This window comes from Leuresthes tenuis, unplaced genomic scaffold (assembly GCF_036924035.1).
Source record: "Leuresthes tenuis unplaced genomic scaffold, fLeuTen1.0.hap1 SCAF_8, whole genome shotgun sequence".
In the NCBI taxonomy this organism is placed as follows: Eukaryota; Metazoa; Chordata; class Actinopteri; order Atheriniformes; family Atherinopsidae; genus Leuresthes; species Leuresthes tenuis.
The window spans coordinates 21,582,511-21,602,583 of NW_027325362.1; the positions used below are offsets into that span (position 1 = coordinate 21,582,511).

Sequence of the window (20,073 nt, forward strand, 5' to 3'; positions counted from 1 at the left end):
GGGGAATTCTACAGAGGGCTGTACTTCCACAACCAGCATACGTTAGCCTTTGAGCTGTGTGGAGGGGTGGTGCTTTGAAACTAAGCAACAGTCGGGTTTTTTATGGTTGATTGCTATATTCTGGGACATTGTGCTAAGTGCTACCTCACTCCATTTTTCACTGTGGAGTGCCATGCGGAGGTGCAAGCCTCTGCAATCCACAGCAAGGCTGGCAGAATGGACCTTTTGCTCCTTTGTCAAGACTGGAAGTGTCCGACTTTATAGAAGCAGCTGCAAAATGAAACTGGCGTTGTAGGCACTGAATATAAATCATATCGTACACTGTTTGTCCCAGTCTATGCCCCACGTTTGGTCTATTTTGAGTGCAAGAACGCATGGACAGCCATGTCATTTCTAACTCTGCTCACGCATCGAGAAAATTGGAAGCATCTTTGGTTTGTTTCCCATTCTTATTGATTCCTCCTTATCTTCTGATAGAATAGTGGAGTTCAATTCTCTGCCCAGACTCTGCCCAATCTGAAACGAGGTGCTCATTGGCAAATAAATTTAGAGAGCTGCAACCTCCCTATAAATGACACTGAACACACACTCTCCTAAACAAGCTAGGCATTCAGGAGTAGTGTATTGAGCATTGTGTGCGTGCATTTGTGCGTGTCTGAGAGACGGAGATACTCCTGGAAAGGCTTAACAGCTGCAAAACAGAGACTGCAACAAACAAGGAGCGAGAGACGAGGATAGAAAGAAATTTATTAAGAGGGAAACACTTTCCCTGTTTGTTTGTTTGTTTCTATGTGTGAACTGTTCATAGGGGTGTTGATTATTGCTCTATGCTCTCCATTATCAAGGTGTCTCCATGTGAGAAGTGCCGGTGCGAGCCCAGTGGAGAGGTGTTGTGTTCTGTAGCAGCCTGCCCTCAGACGGAGTGTGTGGACCCAGAGTATGAGCCGGATCAGTGCTGTCCCATCTGCAAGAGCGGTGAGCGTGGAGGCGAGATATATGAATATATATATATATGTATTTTTTTTCTCAACAAAGCTGTGGCAAACACTTGATTCCAACACAACAAGCCTCCTAGTTGGGGCTGCTGGGTAGCTCCAACAGAGCAAAATAGTTGCAGACGCTTTTGCTTAAGGGCACCTCAACTAAAGTAATGAGGGCAAGGTAGCACAACATTCATTCTGCTGACACAAAGCATGCAGCATGCTGCACTGCGGTGTGTGCAGTATCTTGCCGTTTCAGGTTAGATTTGTTTAACACAAAAATACGGTTGATGTAATGTGAGCCGTGGCCTGTTTTTGCTTTTGTCTAAACAATCAGCTCATGTGTCATTTTCAGTCAGTTTTGTGCTCTTTTATCTTTACTTTCATTTACCTATTTTTTTTCCTTTTAACTTCATGATCCCGTTGGTCAGAGAGCTTTGGTCCATCTGAGAAGGAGGAATTCTGCATCTCAGAGTCGATTAACTGAAGTTGTTTCGGATGTTTCCCGACAGCGCGTCCTAGATTATGTCCCCCTGTTTTTCTTGATGTGAGTTTAATGCAACATGGCAATGTCAGCAACACTGCTTCCTTCAGCAAAAAGAATGATGACTTGCGATATGCATCTCAGTCTTGGAATCTTAAAGTGGTGCAGGCTGTCTGATATTAACAAGAGAAAGCAATTTGCATGAGGAAGAAAAAAAAAAAAAAACGCTCCACGTGAAACTGCTTGGTCTGTCAGAGCCGCTTACTGGATGACAGAGCTGCTTATGGCATTTTTTGAGTAAAACTGTAAGCAACACATTTTCTTTTTCATGCTTTCTGTTGAAACTTTTATACAATAGAAGATGAATCGAAGAAAGTATCAATCACAGACTTCAGTCTCTTATACTCCAGTGTTTTTGGAGAGCCTTATCGACAGTAGAAACAAAGTTGATCAAATAAACAAAATACCCACTAATTGTGTTTTTTTTCAGGACACGAAAACCATCTGCTCAGTTGATTTTAATTATACCCAAAATATCACATTAGGATAATTCATTTTCAACTCGTGAAAGATAAGCATTTGCATGTAATGAAAGCTCACGACTAGTTATTAATCAAAGGTTGCTCATTCCAAATTGAAAGCCTGATGATAACAGGTTGGAAAAAAATTGGTAGTCATGGTGCATTACTCACTCTATTAATATTTGCCTGCTGTAATCTTGGGGAATACACATTGGTCTTTTGTTCTCATTTTTATGCTGCACGCCTTTTTTTTTTTGGGGTTACATATGCACATATTGATCATGCTGAAAAATGCTTTGTACAGAGTTTAGGCAACTCTCCATCTTTTCTCCTTTGAAATGCCCAGTGGATCTCCAGGGTTGCATTCAAAGACCCACCAGTCTATGTTACATGTGTGGATGTGGTACGGGATGGGCAGTGACATACTGGAGCAGACCAAAGAAGCCATGCATCTGTATTCCAAAACTCGCACAAAATCCATGGGCTCATTCACCCGATAAGGATTTTTCCATTTTAAGATGGCATCAGTCCCTATTACCATAAGATTACCACACATTACCATTCTGCAGATGTGTCAGAGATGCTTCGACCTGACCCCATCTAACGCTGCCTTGTAGAAATATGTGGATTAGTGTGATCTTTGGGGATTCTGTAGTTAAAGCAGCATTGCACTGATTTTACAGATTGGCACAGAGCGTCTGTATAAACAGTTGTTAAGATTTCTTCGACTTTGATGGAGCTTCCTAAATAAGTGACTTTTAAACTGGACTTTGAAATCTTCAGACTTATTACCAGGCAAAGAATGTTGAACAGAGTTGTGATAGTGAACAGTGATGGGAGTAATGCATTACACAGTAAATGTTTTTACTCTATTTAAGCAATAACTTTTCCAGTTCAAGTGGTTTCTAGTTGCTCTGTTAATTGGCAATCTGTTGACATTCTTCCATACCTGCCTTTGCATTTTGTTGCCATGAGAGAAAGAAAGAAAATCCCTGATCTGTTCTGTAGTGCGCATGTGGGCAGACAGCACAGTGTGACAAGACGAGATCAACATCACTGAAAACACATGTTTGTCTATTAGTAATGTCATCCAAAATATATTCTTCCACTTTGTAATTTAATAAAAAAGATAACCCCGAGTTGTATTAGCAGAATTGGGAGATTTTGGTGCAGCTCTGTGTGTTCCTGTCTTTACTAAGTCCCCAAATATATGGAAGTGAAGTGGTAAATGACTAGAATGCCCTCTTCTACCTTTTACTCGCACACTCGGCTAAAAGTAGAAGCCTGTTCCTACATCGTCACGCAGCCTCTGTTAGCTCAGTCTCGCACTCTTTTAGCGTGATCTACAGAAGCACAGCTGTGTTAATGAAGAAGCAGAAATAGCCTTTGGCAGCCTTTACTCAATTTTTGCAATAGTGAAACTACTGTGTTTTTAAAGCTGCAGCAGGTGAGATTTCTTTATGTTTTTCTTAAGGATGGGGCCAATAATTTGGCATTCCTTCTGGATTTGTTTGTCTCTTGCTGGTGTTTTCACATATTCTGGGTAGCTGTGGATAGCAGAGCTTGAGCTGTTGATTGAGCTGAGTGGTGGGTATCTATCAGTATGTGTTTTACAACCTACCAGACAGTGAATATGTCTGGCTGTGAATTCGTGTCTGGCAGGTTGTTACAGCGTAAGCATGATGTGTAAACATTCTCCTACAAAGAGTCAGAGGCACGCTCGGCCAGCATTTACCAACTGGAGAAAATGCAGATGTAAGTCGGGCAATAACAAAAGGTGTTCCTCTGAAGGTGTAACTTCCCCATGATTGCATTTGCATTTTATTTCACACAAGACTTGACACTATAAAGTACATAATGATTAACATGTGAAAAGATTAATACCATAGGTTATACCTTATCAGATAACCAGAGGACGTATTGATTGAACAGAAACAGAACTAAATGAGACATCACTCTTAATCATACCACTGTTCGTCCCTTAGCTCCTGTCATTATCAAAGTGATTATGCATCATGTTTCACATTCTCTTTTATTCATGATGCTTCATTGCCAGGTATTGCAGACGCCTTGATTTAAACGAAGAGGACTATTGATTGTCGAATCCCATCTCGCCAACACTGTTGATTATGCAGCACTCGGTGTGAGATGAAATACTCGTGATAAGGTTACCAGAGGTCATCAGAGAGTTCTTCCTCTGGTTCTGTTGTTTGTCTTGTCTGCAGATGTTGTTTGAGTGTGGGCAGATGTTAAGCCCTCCAAGGATCTCCGACGCCTCCAATGCGGCACATCAAAGCTCAGCTTGTTAACGGGAAAGAATTAAACACTCATCCAGATGGGTAACGCCACCAAAAAGGAAAGGAAATAGTGTCAGAGTTTAAAAATGCACAGAGAAAAGTGTAAGAGGCACTGAAAATGAAGGAGATTTGAACAAAAGGGGGGGGGGGGGGGGCAAGTCATCCATTCCATCTTGTATCCTCACTCCTTACCAACTTCTCTTATGTTGATATAAATCACAATGAAATATTTCAATGTTTGATAAGTACATCAATTATGCGGGGGCATTATCTTGGCCTTTTCAGGCATGCAAAATCAATGCTTATGGCAGAGCACCCTGCCTCAGATGTGTCGCATGTATGCAGGGAGACGCTTTGGAAAGAGCCAGGGGAGGAAGATGAAAGTAAGAGGTATCGCTAACATCCACCCCAGACAGTTGTTCATGAATATCAAAGAACAGCTGTGAATGCAGTCAGGTTCTCATCATTTTTTACTCATTATCTTCAAGCACTGGAACACATTGCAATTAAATGGTTTCATACCCTCTAAAGTTTGTGACTGTCATTCGCTCCCTGCCATGAAGTTTAATCTAACAATATTGATTCATGGAGAGAACTCCATGTCAATGCAAGTCAAGGAGGGAAAGCACATTCTCTGTCTTGGAGTTTTTTTCTGCTTCAAATATGTTGGAAGTGTTGTTTTCCACACATAGGTGAAGACATGGAAGTGTCAGAAATTTTTCCACAATCCATCTGCTTTTGAGGAATGTTCCAGAGCAAAAGTCAATGCCGAAGAAATGTCTCTCATTGGCACCTCCGCCGCAGCTTCGTCCCTCTTTGCCTTTGCTCTTGCTGGGTATCACCTTGGCAACGCATGTGGAAACAAATGGTGCTCTTCACGACTCAGACATTAGGGTCAACACTAATCTTAAGGGGGGTGTGATAAACAGTAAGAATTGGAGCCAAAATCACTTCAAATAGAGCAGCACAAGACATGTTAGCCTGGTTGCCAAGAAGGATAGACTAATTTAAATCAAGAGAGGCATTATTCATACAGGATACAGGGACCTAAAAAAACACGAGTCAGAGGGATATGAAATTGAAATGATGCTGTTTAAAGGATCCTTCATAACAGTCTACAGAGATGAGTAGTGTTGCTAATAGCGTTCGACCCAATTAAGGATATCTGGTATCAACGATAATCGTGATCTTGAGAATCTAAATTTTCCTGACTGCAGATATTTTTTGTACAGTTTTCTTTAAGACCTTCTTATTTACAATATATTAGTCTTCAGTATCGCCTTTTAAACACTTAAAAGACACAAAAGACAAAGATAAATCAGTGAGAAAACTTTATGTTGAAGTTTTCTGTTAATGTGATATTATTATGTCGATGCTTTTTCCCATGATGATTGTGTGTTGTGAAAGTCATATATTGTGACAGCCCTTATGCCACACAGTGGATGCAAAAATAATGCTATACCCCTTAGTTAATGTTGCTATTCTTTGTTGCCAGATTACAATTTCTAGTAAATTTTTATTCGACCTACAGTCTCCTTATGGCTGAAGATCACGTAAACGGGCAGCAAATGATAAAGAGTTTAAAATAATGATTGCTAATTTGAAAAGCTTTTTTAAAATTCTACAAAAATTGTTTGGTTATTCATACCTTTTATTCCAAGACCAACGAAAGTTTGATTCATCATCACATCAATCAGACTGCTTTCATAGTTACAAACAAGTTTTTATGCACTTTTTTAATTCCCCTGCTGTTATGACATCCACATCTTTGAGATTGGAAGGCTCCTAACAGACAGAAAAATCATGTTGACCATTTTTTGACTCTTTGTTTATAATTGGATCAAATGAATTTCCCAAGAAGGTGAAAGAAACCTCATGGGATGGAGACTTTGGAGAAATAGCATCATGATGAAAGTGGTCCAGTGGAACCATAAACTAAATACTAAACTAAATGAATATCCTTGAGAAGCACTTAGAGGATTAGTTGAATTTTTAGCTTAATTTATCAGCTGCATCTGTAACACAATATCTTACCTGGTTTTGCTTTTGTTTATATCAGCTCTAGCCATAGTCTTTCAATAACTGTGGCAAATGTCCCATTGATTTATAACTGAAATGCGCATATAGCTTATTTGTTCATAACCTCCAGCCCAGCTCTGCTTGAAAAAAAATCACCACAACAAGCAGCAGAAGGGAAGTATGACTCTGACGAGCATTTCCACATCAGAGCAGATGTCAATCAAAGATTTCCATTTAAGAAGCCACAAAGTCCTCACAGAGACAGGAGGGTTGGTTGATGGAACAACAAATCGCTGCCCTTTCAATCTTGGACCTTTGTGTGACGTGAAATCGAGACCAACGTATATTTTGTCAGTAACAAAACAACATTTTACTAAAGTATTTTGTCATTTCCTGTTGGGGTTTAGGTAAAAATATGACTTAATTAGAGTTAAAAAAAGATCAGGATTAGGGCTGAAATACATTATTACAACATGACCTTGTACCGCCATTGATGGCATTTTTATCTTTTACATGCAGTTTCTTTCATAAGATGCTGCATATTGTTTCAATATAATTATTGGCCATATCTGCCTGCATGAAGAAACGCCATATGGGCACATTTTGTTGAAGATAGATTCCATTTAGCAAAAGCAGGCTTCATACTTGTGCCATGTGCCCAGGCACTTTGTCAACTGAAATAGTTTCTCTTGCAAAGTTGGAACGAGATAGCGAAAGTGTTCATTTCCTTTTTAATAACTCAGTTTATAAAAACAGTGTCTTAATTATGCACCATGACTACATATAGCCTATAATTCAATTTAAAAGAATGTCCCTTGAATGTATGTAAGATGTCATTTGTTTTCTTTCCGTTAGAGGAGAGAATTTAAAGATGAGAAACACTAGATGAGATTGGCAAACACAACAGCTTGACAGAGCTGCAACCTTCATTCCAACTACCCACATTAGCTTCCATGCTGTGGCTGTTGCAGATGACATTCTAATGCACTGTTTTACTCTACATCATGATAAAGCTAACGCTCATATCATAGCCTTCCCACTGGAAAATAACACCCGGTTGCTATTGGAGATAGTCATCTAGTTAGCCATACATGTTCAGTTTATATTTGAACAAAAGAGTTGATTGTCAAACCAGCTACTTACAATTTTTTATTAGATTTTTTTATGATAATTAAAAAAAAAAAAAAAATTGTTTATAGCCCGATTCATTCAGCGTCGACAAATAGTTCAATAATTTAGATGTGATGTTGGGCCTGAGCTCATTGGAGACAGACCTCTGATGAAGCATGATCACGCTTCATCAGAGGTCCTCTCCAGGTCCTCTTGCCGGCACATTTTAAAAGCCAGCATCTGTGATTGCGTGTGTGTGCTTTAATGCACATGGAATGCAGCATTGATACTGAACAATATTTGCAGATTTTTTTCATTAAAAATGAGAATATAGAAATATATCTATGTCTATATAGATACAAATATTTATATAATACATAAAACAGTATATAGACAGTAATATTTCTCATGTGTTGTCGTGTTTTGTTTTAAATTAAAGTAGTACTGCTCCTTTTGGAGTCTGAAAGCTCATTTGAAAACGCATATCCATCTCCAAATTCTACATTTTTTCTCAGGAAAAAAGAATTTGCATGCCTTTAAAATTACTGGGGATACTACCATACCACTTCTGGGTACTACCATATCATACCACCCTAATTAGTGAATGAGGTTTCTGAATATGATAATCTGACCTTATTCACATATCCACCCACCAGCAGCTGACAATGGTTATGTATTCACTAACAATTCAGGTGCTGGGTGCTCTAGAAACTGGGTAAACTCAGAGCTGCTAGCTATCCCAGTGGTCCCAGAAGTAGTCCAGTTCCCAGGATTAGCCGCACACAGCAGAAACAAGGCCAAGCGAGAAGGTGTGGTACTCGGCAAGTCATGCGACTCAACCGGATGCTCACTCACAGCGGAAGCTGCTAGCTCTGGGAGTGCCATGCTTGGCAGGAGCTAGCAAAGCAAAGTCTCTGTCAGAAAGGGATTGAGCTCCCAGTTGGAAGAGTTCTGCGGCCTCTTGCTTGGTCTTGCTTCTGCTTTGTTCACTCTGTTAGCTCCCAGGTTAGCACTCTTTCTAACCCTGTAGACTGGTGCTTCCAGGACTAATGGCCTCCACGGGTGGCAACACCCATTCCGAAATCCCACCATTCCGACATCCCACCATTCCGACATGCAAACGTCCCACCATTCCGACATCCCACCATTCCGACATCCCACCATTCCGACATGCAAACGTCCCACCATTCCGACAAGGCTTTCCGTATAAGGAAATGTGCGCTACTCAACAGGTGAATCCCTTCTTTCTGTTCATGCAATTTATATGTTTAACACATGTTTACAGACAAGCGTTATTAAAAACAAAGTCTCGGCAACTGGAGGAGGAGAAGCAGACCGCGGTGGTTTTCAATCACACACTCCAATGCTACTTATTTCAACTTCCGAAAATTTAATCCAGGAAAAAAAGGCTTACAAACATGGACGGCTCCATAACACGCACAAGAATCCAAAAGAAACGAAAGTTAACTAAAAGAAAGCAAATAAACAGCATGAAGTGGTCAAAATTGGTTTTACGCATGCCTATGTGCGTCTGGCACATGCGTCTTCGGGCTCTCCCACGTTGGTTTGTGGATGAAAGCTATATGTTCAGCTGAAATGTCACGTAAAAACAATCTCTACATGACATCTACTCCCAGGTGTGACCAGTTAGGTCCTTAAGATATCAACAGGCTGTATAAAGCCTTGCGCAACGGCTGTGTGTTTGTGCCAAATGCGCAAAGCCCATCCGCGCTTCCCAAAATTGGAGCGAGTACTCATAAATCACGTGAATAACACGAATAAACGTTTTTACTGCATTTTGTTGTGTTTTGTACGTTCTATGCTGTCATTTCTCTCTTCTCCTATTGGCAAGGCAAGGCAGAGTGCTCACAACTGTGTCCTGTGCAGTAGCCGTGATATCTGTAATTGCAATTATTACTTTTGCATATGATGACAGCGTGCAAAAGACGCATGGGCTCTGTGGAGAGCTCCGCTCCAGCTGGCTGCTGTGACAGGTCACTGACACTGTATTTCTGCTTAATCAGTTTCAGTCTCGCCAGAGTTACATTAATATCTGTATTTTTATATTTGAAATTCAGGGGATTTTGATAATAAATTATTAAAGTTTGTTTGCGAGGCCTCTGTGGCCTCTGCATATGCAGAGTTTGTGCGCCAAACTTTAGGGCGTATTTGCGCCGGCATATCATTAGTGCAAAATGTTTTGGGTAAAACATAGGCTATTAAAAGGAACTGTCGGAATGGTGGTATGTTAAAAAAAGAAAAAACATACCACCATACCGACCATAGGAGGAAAAAAGTGTCGGAATGGCGGGACGTTTGATAAAAAATTAAGTGTCGCCATTCCGACAATTGGAGACCCATGTCGGAATGGCGAGACGTCGGAATGGCAGCATGTAACCGGCCTCCACCGAGCAAGCAAGAAAGGTTCTCACTGCTTCAAGCATAGCGCTCTAAGTGCTATGGCTCCTTGATCGGCATTGCTTTTGCTTTGTTCTCCACCTACTTGTAGCCTGTATCAACTTCTTTTCAGCTTGCTAGCTTCTCATTTAATTTTTTGTTCCTCACACCGCAAATTAGCTGGACAGTCCCACCTCACAAGTAGTCAGAACTGGTTGGTGCTGGTTCCTCCAAACTGTCTATGCACATACAGGCTGTCTGACCTCACCTTTCTGAGAATTTCAGTTGGTGCTCTAAAGATTCAAAACAGAAATCAGAAGCCATTCAACTGATGGCCCATTCACCACACAAGTCTTGTAACACATAAAAAAAAGAAATGTGAAAAAGGTTAAAAACTTGATTTTTAGTGGAAGACTTTAAATATAAGCTTTAAATGCAGATTTTCACAGTGCCTTATTGTTTCCTAACGGCTTTAAGATACAGGAAAGATATGTATTGGAGCCCTAAATGCATATTGCTTTAACATGCACTGATCCAAGGCTCAACGTGTCTGATGTGCTATAAACTATGAGTGAACCAATCTGGGAACCGGTAGGCTATCGTCTGATGACATGGCTTCTGCTCTCAGCTTGACTCTACGCACATGCAACCAAAGCCCAGTTCAGACTGGATTGTTCAGCATTACTTAAGCTACAGGCAGACTGCATATGGTGACTAGAGAGCTTTTCGCATTACAATCTTGTCTTTTACCATCAGATTCTTCATAGTCTTATGCCGATATTTGTCTATGATACAATGATTGCATGATTGTTTGGCGTAAAATTGTGCTATTAAAGATTTGTTAAGGATATCATTTTTTGCCTTCTTTTAAACTTAGTAAGCTTCAATATACATCCAACAAAAAGGAGTATTTTGTGCCAGTTGATATTTTGTACGTAATGACTGTACGTCCCGACTTAATGAGGACTACTAATTTGAAATAGGCTGTAATTTGATTTATTAGATAATGAAAGGAAGGGAAAGTAGGGCACTAAGAAATCCACAAAAGGCTTTTTTTGTGTGTATTTTTCATATTTTTATGTAATTCTTTCATCAGACCACTGCATTTTATGATCTAAAGGCCATATTCTATTACTGAACGTCACACTTTTTATAACAGTAGAGGTCACAATAATGAAGGTAATATTCACATTATGTCTTAAGCATAATAGTACTGCTTGGCCACTGAATGGTTTTTCATGGTTTTTCTTTAGTCTGCTTTTTAGGTGTTGTTTTCTCAATTTTCTTTTGAACAATAGTTAAAAATGTGACTGCAAAATACTCATAATTTCTCAGTACAGAAAAAGAGAGGAACAAAAAAAAAAAGAAGCATTACAACCCCAGTTTCAAAAAAGTTGGGACACTGTGTAACATGTTAGTAAATGCAAAATGCTGTGATTTGCAAATCTGATAAACCAATATTTCATTCACAATGGAACACAGAAAACGTATTACAAGTTTAAAGTGACACATTTTACTATTTCATTGGAAATACTGGCTCATCTTGAATTTCACTGGATGCAGCTTGTCTCAAAAAAGTTGTGTTTAGGGCCATGTTTACCATTGTGGAGCATCCCCTCCTATTTCCCTCTGTAAACATCTGGGAAATGAGGAGACCAGTTGCTGGACCTTTGAGGGTGGAAAGCTGTCCCATTCTTGTCTGATGTATTGATTCTCATCTCCAGATTCTCTGAATCGTTTGCTAATATTGTACATTTGGTATTAATATTAAAAGTCTTCGCAACTTTATGTCAAGGACCATTATTCTGAGATTGCTCCACAATTTGTAGATTTCTGTACCATCTGTACTTCTGAGAGACTCAGGTGCTGTTTTTCTATCCAGTCACAATACTGACCTGCTGAGAATTTACCTAATTTGTTGCACCGTGTTCCTTTTCTAGCAACATTTTTGAGATGTGTAACTGGCAGCGAATCAAAAAAGACCTATTATTTTTTATGAAATCGAAAAAAAATGCCTCACATTTGATACGTTTATTATGTTCTATTATTGTAAATAAAATGTTTTATGAGATTTGCCAACCATTGCACTCTCTTGTTACTGACATTTCACACAGCATCCCAACTTTTTAGGTGTTGGGTTTGTAACTAAGTTTGATGCCAAAGCTTTGTCAGTAGTTTTTAAGAGTTCTTTCAAGTAAATGGTCCTCCAGTACAATATTTTACCCGAACATTGCTGTGATTTCTGGTGAGGGTTTGGGACTCAAACCTATAAATAATGTTGGATATGACAGTCTCATTACTTGCGTGCAGTGGAGGAGTACAGCCACAAAGATTTAAATTGGGCACAGCAGATAATAACATAAATAAACAAACACTCACATGAGATAGAACCTCCATAAAACCATACCTTCTGCAGCTTTGATGCGAGGCAGTTCATATTTAAAAGTCAGGACTCGTCTTGCAGAGTGTCCCTGAGAGAAATGACTTATTTTGTGGTTAAACCCAGCAAAATTCTCCCATTTTCTGTTTTTACAAAGCTAGTTCAGTTTTATCATGCATTTATAATGCAAATGGACTCAACAAATGCATTAGGATGAGTGATTTTCTGCTATTTTCCCTTTCTGTTACCTTATAATGCAGCTCTGCAGGATGTAACATGTCAGAAATAAGAGCTGTGATCATTGGCATGTGTCCTCGTTTTCCCTGTCCATTATCTGGCACTGCTACAGAGTCAAAAGCCACAGGTGCTAATGGCTATGTCTTTCACACGCTTCCCATGCCAACTTGTTACATGCTGTAGTGACAGTTTGGGTCCAACTGTTCATGCACATGCACAGTCCATTTGTCACTGCCCCTTAGGGTGCTATCGGAAAGCCTGATGCGCCAACAGAAATCTTTTTTCTGCAACAGAGCATGAGAAGCAGAAAGACAGAGAGTAATGTAGAGATGGTATGTGTTATATTAATGTAGCAACAGACAAAGAAGGTGGGTGTGAGGTGAATGGCTGAATAATAGCAGCAAAGAGTAAGCACAGTGGCAACAAATCCATGCATTAATTAGCAGCACAAATAAGTGTAATTTAAGTGACTGGATGACAGGATGGTTTAATCCTGGCTCCAGAAGGAGTTGTTTTGTATCTATGTGAGGAATTATGAGATGATTAAAAAAAGAATTTGCTCCCAGAACATCCTTGACATGTGCGTCTTTTATTCAAGACGTTGTGTTCTAAATGCTGTTAATGGTGATGAATCAGTAGCGACAGCAGTCTGGGCCACAGGATGAGTTGTTATTCAGATAGGGTGTGTGCATGTTCATCTGAAGGCTTATAAATGTGCTCGGTCTGACATGTTGACGGCCCTCAGCAAACTGTTCACATTGATTGATGTGCCAGAACACTCCTTCTGGGTTCTGCCGTCCAATGAAATTCAGTGGCTGCAGCTGAAAGACTCCCCATTTATCAGCTTCTTAATTATACAAGAGAATGACTCAAGACCTTGTTAGTCTATGGGAAATAACCATTGTTATGCCACACCTGATATTGTGGAAGCAATTCCCACGGTGTTTATATATTGCCGTGCTGCTTGAGAGATAATGGGTGATTTATGAGTGCTGTTTCTCTCTCTCTCTCTCTCTCTCTCTCTCTCTCTCTCTCTCTCTCTCTCTCTCTCTCTCTCTCTCTCTCTCAAGTCACTGGCCGAGGACAGGAGCAAATTCACTAGACAGAATCCCCTCATCACATATGCTGTCTGTGAAACAAGGAGAATGTTTGTTTTCAGGTTTTATTGGCTTTTAAAGCTGTTTTTTTGTTTTTGTTTGCACACACGTGGTGGGCAGATAAAGTCTTGAAAAAAGTGCATCCTCTTTCAATTAAACACCTTGATGTTTTAAGCCATTAAAATATACCCAGTTACAGCTAATTTTTAGCTATCAGACAGAAGGCCTCAGATTTGACTTTAGAATACTTTGATAGAAGGAGAAGTTAATGGTGGACTGCAAAGTGCGCAGGTCATATAGCTGCAACACGAGCCCAAATCATCCCCCCTCAACCGCCGTGCTTGATGGTTAGTATGAGGTGTTTGTGCTGATGTGCTGTGTCTATTATTCCACTTGTGAATATTGAATTGAGGTGGTCACACTTTCTGATAATGTGTCAATCAAATGCATTTGATTACTAGCCCCTGACTGCTACTTACTCTCCTACTTCCACTGGAAGTTGTTGTTAAATGAATAATAACACAGTGTTATTGTTAATTGGAGGTTGTATTTATCTGATTTTTCCAAGATGATTAGAGGCATGTTTTTATCATGTCCTGACATGAAACCTTAGAATTGAAAGATGGGGTTCTTTCCTTTCCACATAACTATAGAGGAAGTGTCACAATCAGCCTTGTTCCAGTCGTAATTCTATTGTTTTACATGTCTCTGGGCCACTAACGAAGCTCAGGTCCTAACAGCTATTACCTAACATCAAAACTTTCATTTGTTAGAGCCAATTTCCTGCAAAGTAGCACAGAAACAGTCCCTTGGGGTGCACTTCAAAACTTTATTAAAGCACTGCGTACCACCGCTTAATTTGTTTTTCATGCACAGTTCACATTCTGTGCACTCCAACCTCGAGGTTGTGAAAGGAGGGAAGCCGCCTTTGGCAAGATGTGTGCTTTACTGGTATGGAAGCTGATCTAAAGAGTGTGGAATAAAATTTAATTGAATACCTCTTATGTGCCTATTGAAAATTGAGGCAAACATTAAGACTGAATCGAAAAAGGATTTGAGTTAAATGTCTGAATCCCGGAATAAGATATTGAAAGAGATAAACAGGTCCTTAAGATTTCAGTGTAATCACTGCGATCCCCAGATGAATGTCTCTCCTGCTGGGAGCTCACACTTTCAGGGCAAAAATACTCCTCTGCAAAAGCCAGGAATGGTCACTTAGGGGCAGGGTAATGATGGCCAGTAGAAAATCTCTTTTTTTTTAGTTGTAAAATACTCAACTGATGAATAACGGCAGAAGGGGAGTGTTAGAAACTGTAAGACATCTCACCTCGAAGGGCACACTGGTGAAAAGTTAAATCCCCTATTCAATGAGATCAGAAATGTAACACTGTTTTTCTGTGCTTGTATGTTCTTTTTTTTCCCTGTGCCACTTATATTCCCCATAACCAGGACACTATTTTGGGAAACAATCAATGAAACCCTGATCTGAGAGCCCATTTTCCACTGAGATGAATAAAATGAAGGGGAAAAATGTTACGTCTCTTGTGTTCACGCTCCTCATTCGTGTTTACTATGATCTCATGAAAGAATGACCAACTTCACTGATCCCCGTATGGACATGTCATTGCAACAGATATGTCATCTGAAATTAGTGATAAAACAACTGAAACAGTGTCCCACTTTAAACTTGCATGTCTCTTGTTGTTAGGAGATCTAATTTTTCTGTCAGGATTTAATTTTTTTTTCTTGGACAATTTTGCTCATATTGTCTCATTTGATTTCATTGAAGAACGCCTGCAGTGAAAACCGTGCTCTAACCTTGTTAACTCGTTCATGTGGTGCTTTTATGTGCTACAAAAAACAACATGGGCAAAATGAGCAGTCAACACCATGGCAGACAGGATTAAATAAATATAAAATGGCACTTCATCTGATGTTGTGGTTATCTATTTTGAAGTGACTTACTTACTGCTGTACTTACTTTTCAGAGCTGGAGATCTGGATCAAGCTTAATTTTTTTTTGGGGGGGGGGGTGTAACATGATGCAGGAAAGGGATATGACAGGACTCCCCAGGAAGGGAGGTGAAAGATGAAAGACTTCTGATAACAGTCTCTGATGAACATCAGTAAGAGTGAGAGATGGGGAGGGGGGGGTAGTACGTGAGAATCATGCCGGAGGTAGAATACCAGAAAAGACTTTTAAAAGGACAGGGAACATATTGATTGGTTCAAGGAGTAGTGAACAAGAAGTCAATTGGACCAGAATAGTAATATGGAATTAAGAATGAGGAAAGTTTGCCGGCTGGAGGAAACGGAGGTGAGGAATGGAGGCACAGGAAGAGCCCCTTCGCTTGGGAATAAAAGTAGATGTGAGGAGAGAGATATTACTTGCCGAACTTAGATGAAAGCTTTATTCAACCGTTTTCATGAAACAGAGACTGGACTGTTTAAAAAAAAATTTACTTTTTTTTTTAGCTTTTTGAATCTTTAAACCATGATGACTTAGGCTTCAATTTCCACTTCAGTGACTGTAATGCACCTTAAACTAGCACTAGCAGCTCAGCCTACAACTACGCCCTTAATGTGTTTTGGATAATAATTAGGTCAGCTGTTGATCATGATGGAGTATGTAAGTTGCAGAAAAGAAACTCGGGCACTCTTGTGGACGATGTCGACCTTCCACTAAGGAGTGGCATATTAAAAACTCAGATTCTGGGTTGGGGTGCAAGTCATTAGTGCACAAAGGGCAAGTTTCAGAAAGACAAAATGAAAACAGAATATTTAGTGATATAAGTGAAAAGAGGTAACAACAGAAACATTTTCCTTCAACTAGGATTAATAGTCACATGCACCTTATCTACTGAGGGTTTCACACACTTGGGCTTTGCTTTGAAATGTAATTTGCCATCTTCCTGGGTTGTCACGCGCTGCCACGTCACTATTTTAGATATTACAAACTACTTGGTTAAGGTTAGGTTTTAAAACCGGGTGGTTAAGATTAGGAAAACATCACGGCTTGCATTAACACTGACAGTGTAATGACAGCCGTTAGATAAACACACAAAACGACGTTGGTCCCACACACCAGTCATCTTGTTCATGACTAGTTCAAGTTTTGTGGTGAGACTGTGACGATAAGACTTGCAGGGTATTTGTTGTCATGATGCACTGGCCTTTTGACTGAACAGGGTCAGTCGGTTTCCCAGATTTCAAATTGGTATCCTCCAAATCTTCAATTGTTCTGCACAAAGAAAGGGGACTTGAAGCTGTGTGATCTGTCCTTGGCATTGCATTTTTGGACACTGGACGATGTCCTTGGTTGGTGTTGGAGCAGAAAGCAATCTTGAAAAAAAAAATTTTCCCTTTTAAAATGACTGTTTCTTGTGCCTGTATCCTTTAGCTTAAACGCATTAATCCACCCGTCGCTGAGTTTCTGTTCATTTCATTTGACCCGAGCACAGTTTCCACCGCATATTAAATCAAAAGAGCAGAGGAAAAAAAGGCGTTTTTCTGAGTGAGAGCATGACCTCGATAATGTGACATGGTGCCAACAACACAAAAGAAACAGATCAAAAATGCATAGGGTCAATTTGAAATTCCATTTTCGAACACAATGCGCAGCCCATTTTCTGTGGAGCCACAGTTTTAATGTTGTTCCTGTACCACCTACAGGGCCAAACTGCTACGCGGACACAGAAGTGATACCGGCCGGCCGAGAAGTGAAGATCGACGAGTGTACAATCTGCTACTGCACATACGAGGAGGGCACGTGGCAGATTGAGCGTCAGGCCACCTGCAGCAAGAACGAGTGCCAGCAGAGCTAAAGACTGGCACAGCAATCCGCATGTACACTCTCGGCCTTTCATCTGGTCTACTGGACGTCAGGATCGGACAGCAGCCCTCCAGCATTTCAGCATTTATACTGTAGTTACTCCTGTATGACTGAAAAATGCTTTTATGAAAGTTTATAATCTATACACAGAATATTTATTTATCTATGTCTTAAATTATTTACAAATATATGCGGTATGCTGGGCTAGTGAAAAAAGGTATTTTTTATAGCCTAGTATTTTAATAAGCAATGTATTGGACCAGAGGTCAATAAAACAACAGAATGTAAAGTACACACACAGCTGTCTTTGGAGGTGAAAACCTCAATGTCTCAACATGTGGTGCCATCTGACAAGTCCAGACACCTCTACCACCAAAGTGCAGACTAGACTATTCATCTCAGAGCGATGGATAAAGATTAGCTGTGTAGGACGATAGAGTTCAGAGTGAAAAAAACAACAAAATAAATGCAGACAGAAATTCAAGACTTGACTGTTTCCTGAATTATTTTATCTGTTTATTTGGATGTTCAAATGTGCTTTGATTTGAAAGTGCTTTTTTTGTATTTCTCTTGGTACTGTGTGTTCATGTTACAAATAAATGCCAATCTGTGCTCTGTAAATTGCTCAGTTGGTACATTTTTATAGCTGAAGATGTTCATATTGATGGTGTTTTGCATTTACAGACCTGCAAATGAATAAAATCCTCTCTTGAATCATCAAATGACGCTGAGGTGGAGTGATTGACTGAGAATTCTATCTTTGAATGTGACAAACCTGAACAAATCTACAGCAGATGTAAACATTTTTCTGTTTTGAAGTTCTAGGATGAATCTGTTGGAGTGCTGGCATCTGGTGAATATTTAATAAGCTGTCAGGAGGTTGTGGAGTTATCTGCTAGGGGTTTCATTTCCAGTAGTTATAAGCAGAACAATATAAGCGAGATGGGAGTGTTGCCTCTAGAGTTTGTGCTTCTTTTCATAAAGGCCAGACAGGAGAGCGCAGTGCCATTGATTGCCATTCAATCCAAGAATTTAGACTCTTAAAGGTCATCTGAGGTGTTTCATATTTTTCTTGTCCTCTTTTTATATTTGAGTATGAAGAGTAATGAATGCAGTGAGATGAAGCTCATCGACCAGCAGATCAAAAATGAAGATTAATAATTCAAAGTTCAAGTTATGAACGCGCCTTGGCAGGCTGTTTGGAGCGGATGCAGGTGTTGTGCAGGGCGGCGCTCTCTGTGTCGCCCCCTGTGCAATGTGCCGGCCGCGCTTGCAGAAGGCTTTGATCAAGACATTGCCAGACAACAACGTTGCGTCTCCAGCAGTGAGACGTGCCCGTCAGGCAGTCAGCAGAATCGAGGTAAATAAGCCTAAATGCGTGTTCATGCTACGTGACAGGCTCGGCTCAGGGAGGCAGGGGAGCCGTGGCACAGATCTATTAAGATCTACTGGCAGGCCCTAACTCTCCGGTGCCTTTTACTGTAAGGGTTCCCTTAAACTGAGCTCTCTCATTCATAGGAAGCAGGACTTGTGCTCTTGCATACAAGTGGTAAATTATTGTGGGATTTTTTTTCCCCCCTTATCCACTAACCTTCATACATGCACACTTTTCATCCATTTAAGGGAACTGCTACAATTTCATCTCTATATTTTTTTATTTCACAGGATAATATTCTCTTATGTCTTATTTCCCAAGCAGCGGTCATGCTATCAGCCACTGCAGTGATGACTGAGCAGGGTTGCTAACTGCTATCCCTGTCTGCTCTGACCAGGTCATTAACTGGCTTTAAATCAGTTCATATCCCAGCAATTATTCAAAATTGGATCTCAGTATGACGGGATAGAAGTGAACCGTGATTAAGACCGGATTTAAAGTCTTCTTATCAGAAACACTGCAGAGTCATTTACTTTGCAAACAAAATTCCCAGAGATGGGGGCATCTAAACTCCATCAAAGACGGGCCATTAATTGGACACATCTGTTAGAGAGGCCCATAAGAGATTAGCTAGGTCTACCCAAAGCTGGAACTATGTAATTAGGCTTCTCCCTGCTCTGGACAATGTGCACTGCCACACTGAGATTAAATGTGTTCACATTACAGTATGTGATGAAATGCATTATTCATTTATAGCAACCAGCCAGCTCTGTCATCTAAAATGAGAGAATAGCTTTTTAAAAAACCCGAAGCGCTCTCCAAAAAACACAACCTGAAACATAATGAAGCAAGAAAATTGAGCCATAACATTAAATGTCTCCTCAAAAGACATGCAGAAGTATAACCCCAGGTCCATCATGTTGAAACTGAGAAGCGCCCATTTCCTTCTTTTGAAAAATATGAAGATTTGGAATTTTGATGCCACCAAAGCAATGCTTCATAAAACACTTTTAAACACTTTTTAATGCCATCGTCAGCGAACGCAGTTCATCACTGCATCCTCAGATCCAAGTTAGACCTCAGAGAAAAAAATAACACATACCGCATAAACGAAATCCAGAATCACTGCCGCATTCTCTTCTCTTTCTTAAGATAGGCTGTGGCAAAACTGTTCAGTGGTCTGACAAATCCAATTTCTTTATTAATGGTGGAAATCATGGATACCACATCCTCCAGCCTTAAGAGCAGCGGGACCATCTGGCTTGTTTGTAGCACATAGTTTAACACCCAGCATCTGCTATGGTACGAGGGTGCATTAGTGCACACGGTGTAAGCAACTCATAC

General features: G+C 40.1%; 1 protein-coding gene across 1 annotated transcript in view; it reads left to right on the forward strand.

Annotated features, from left to right (window-relative positions):
• vwc2 (von Willebrand factor C domain containing 2) overlaps positions 1-18,037 on the forward strand; it is a 28,140-nt gene extending 10,103 nt beyond the window's left edge. The window contains exons 3-4 of the mRNA XM_072391396.1: positions 846-975; positions 17,195-18,037. Coding sequence (XP_072247497.1) covers positions 846-975; positions 17,195-17,346 — 282 coding nt within the window. The 3' untranslated portion in view covers positions 17,347-18,037. The remainder of the gene's footprint in view (positions 1-845; positions 976-17,194) is intronic.
• Positions 18,038-20,073: the final 2,036 nt, after the last annotated feature.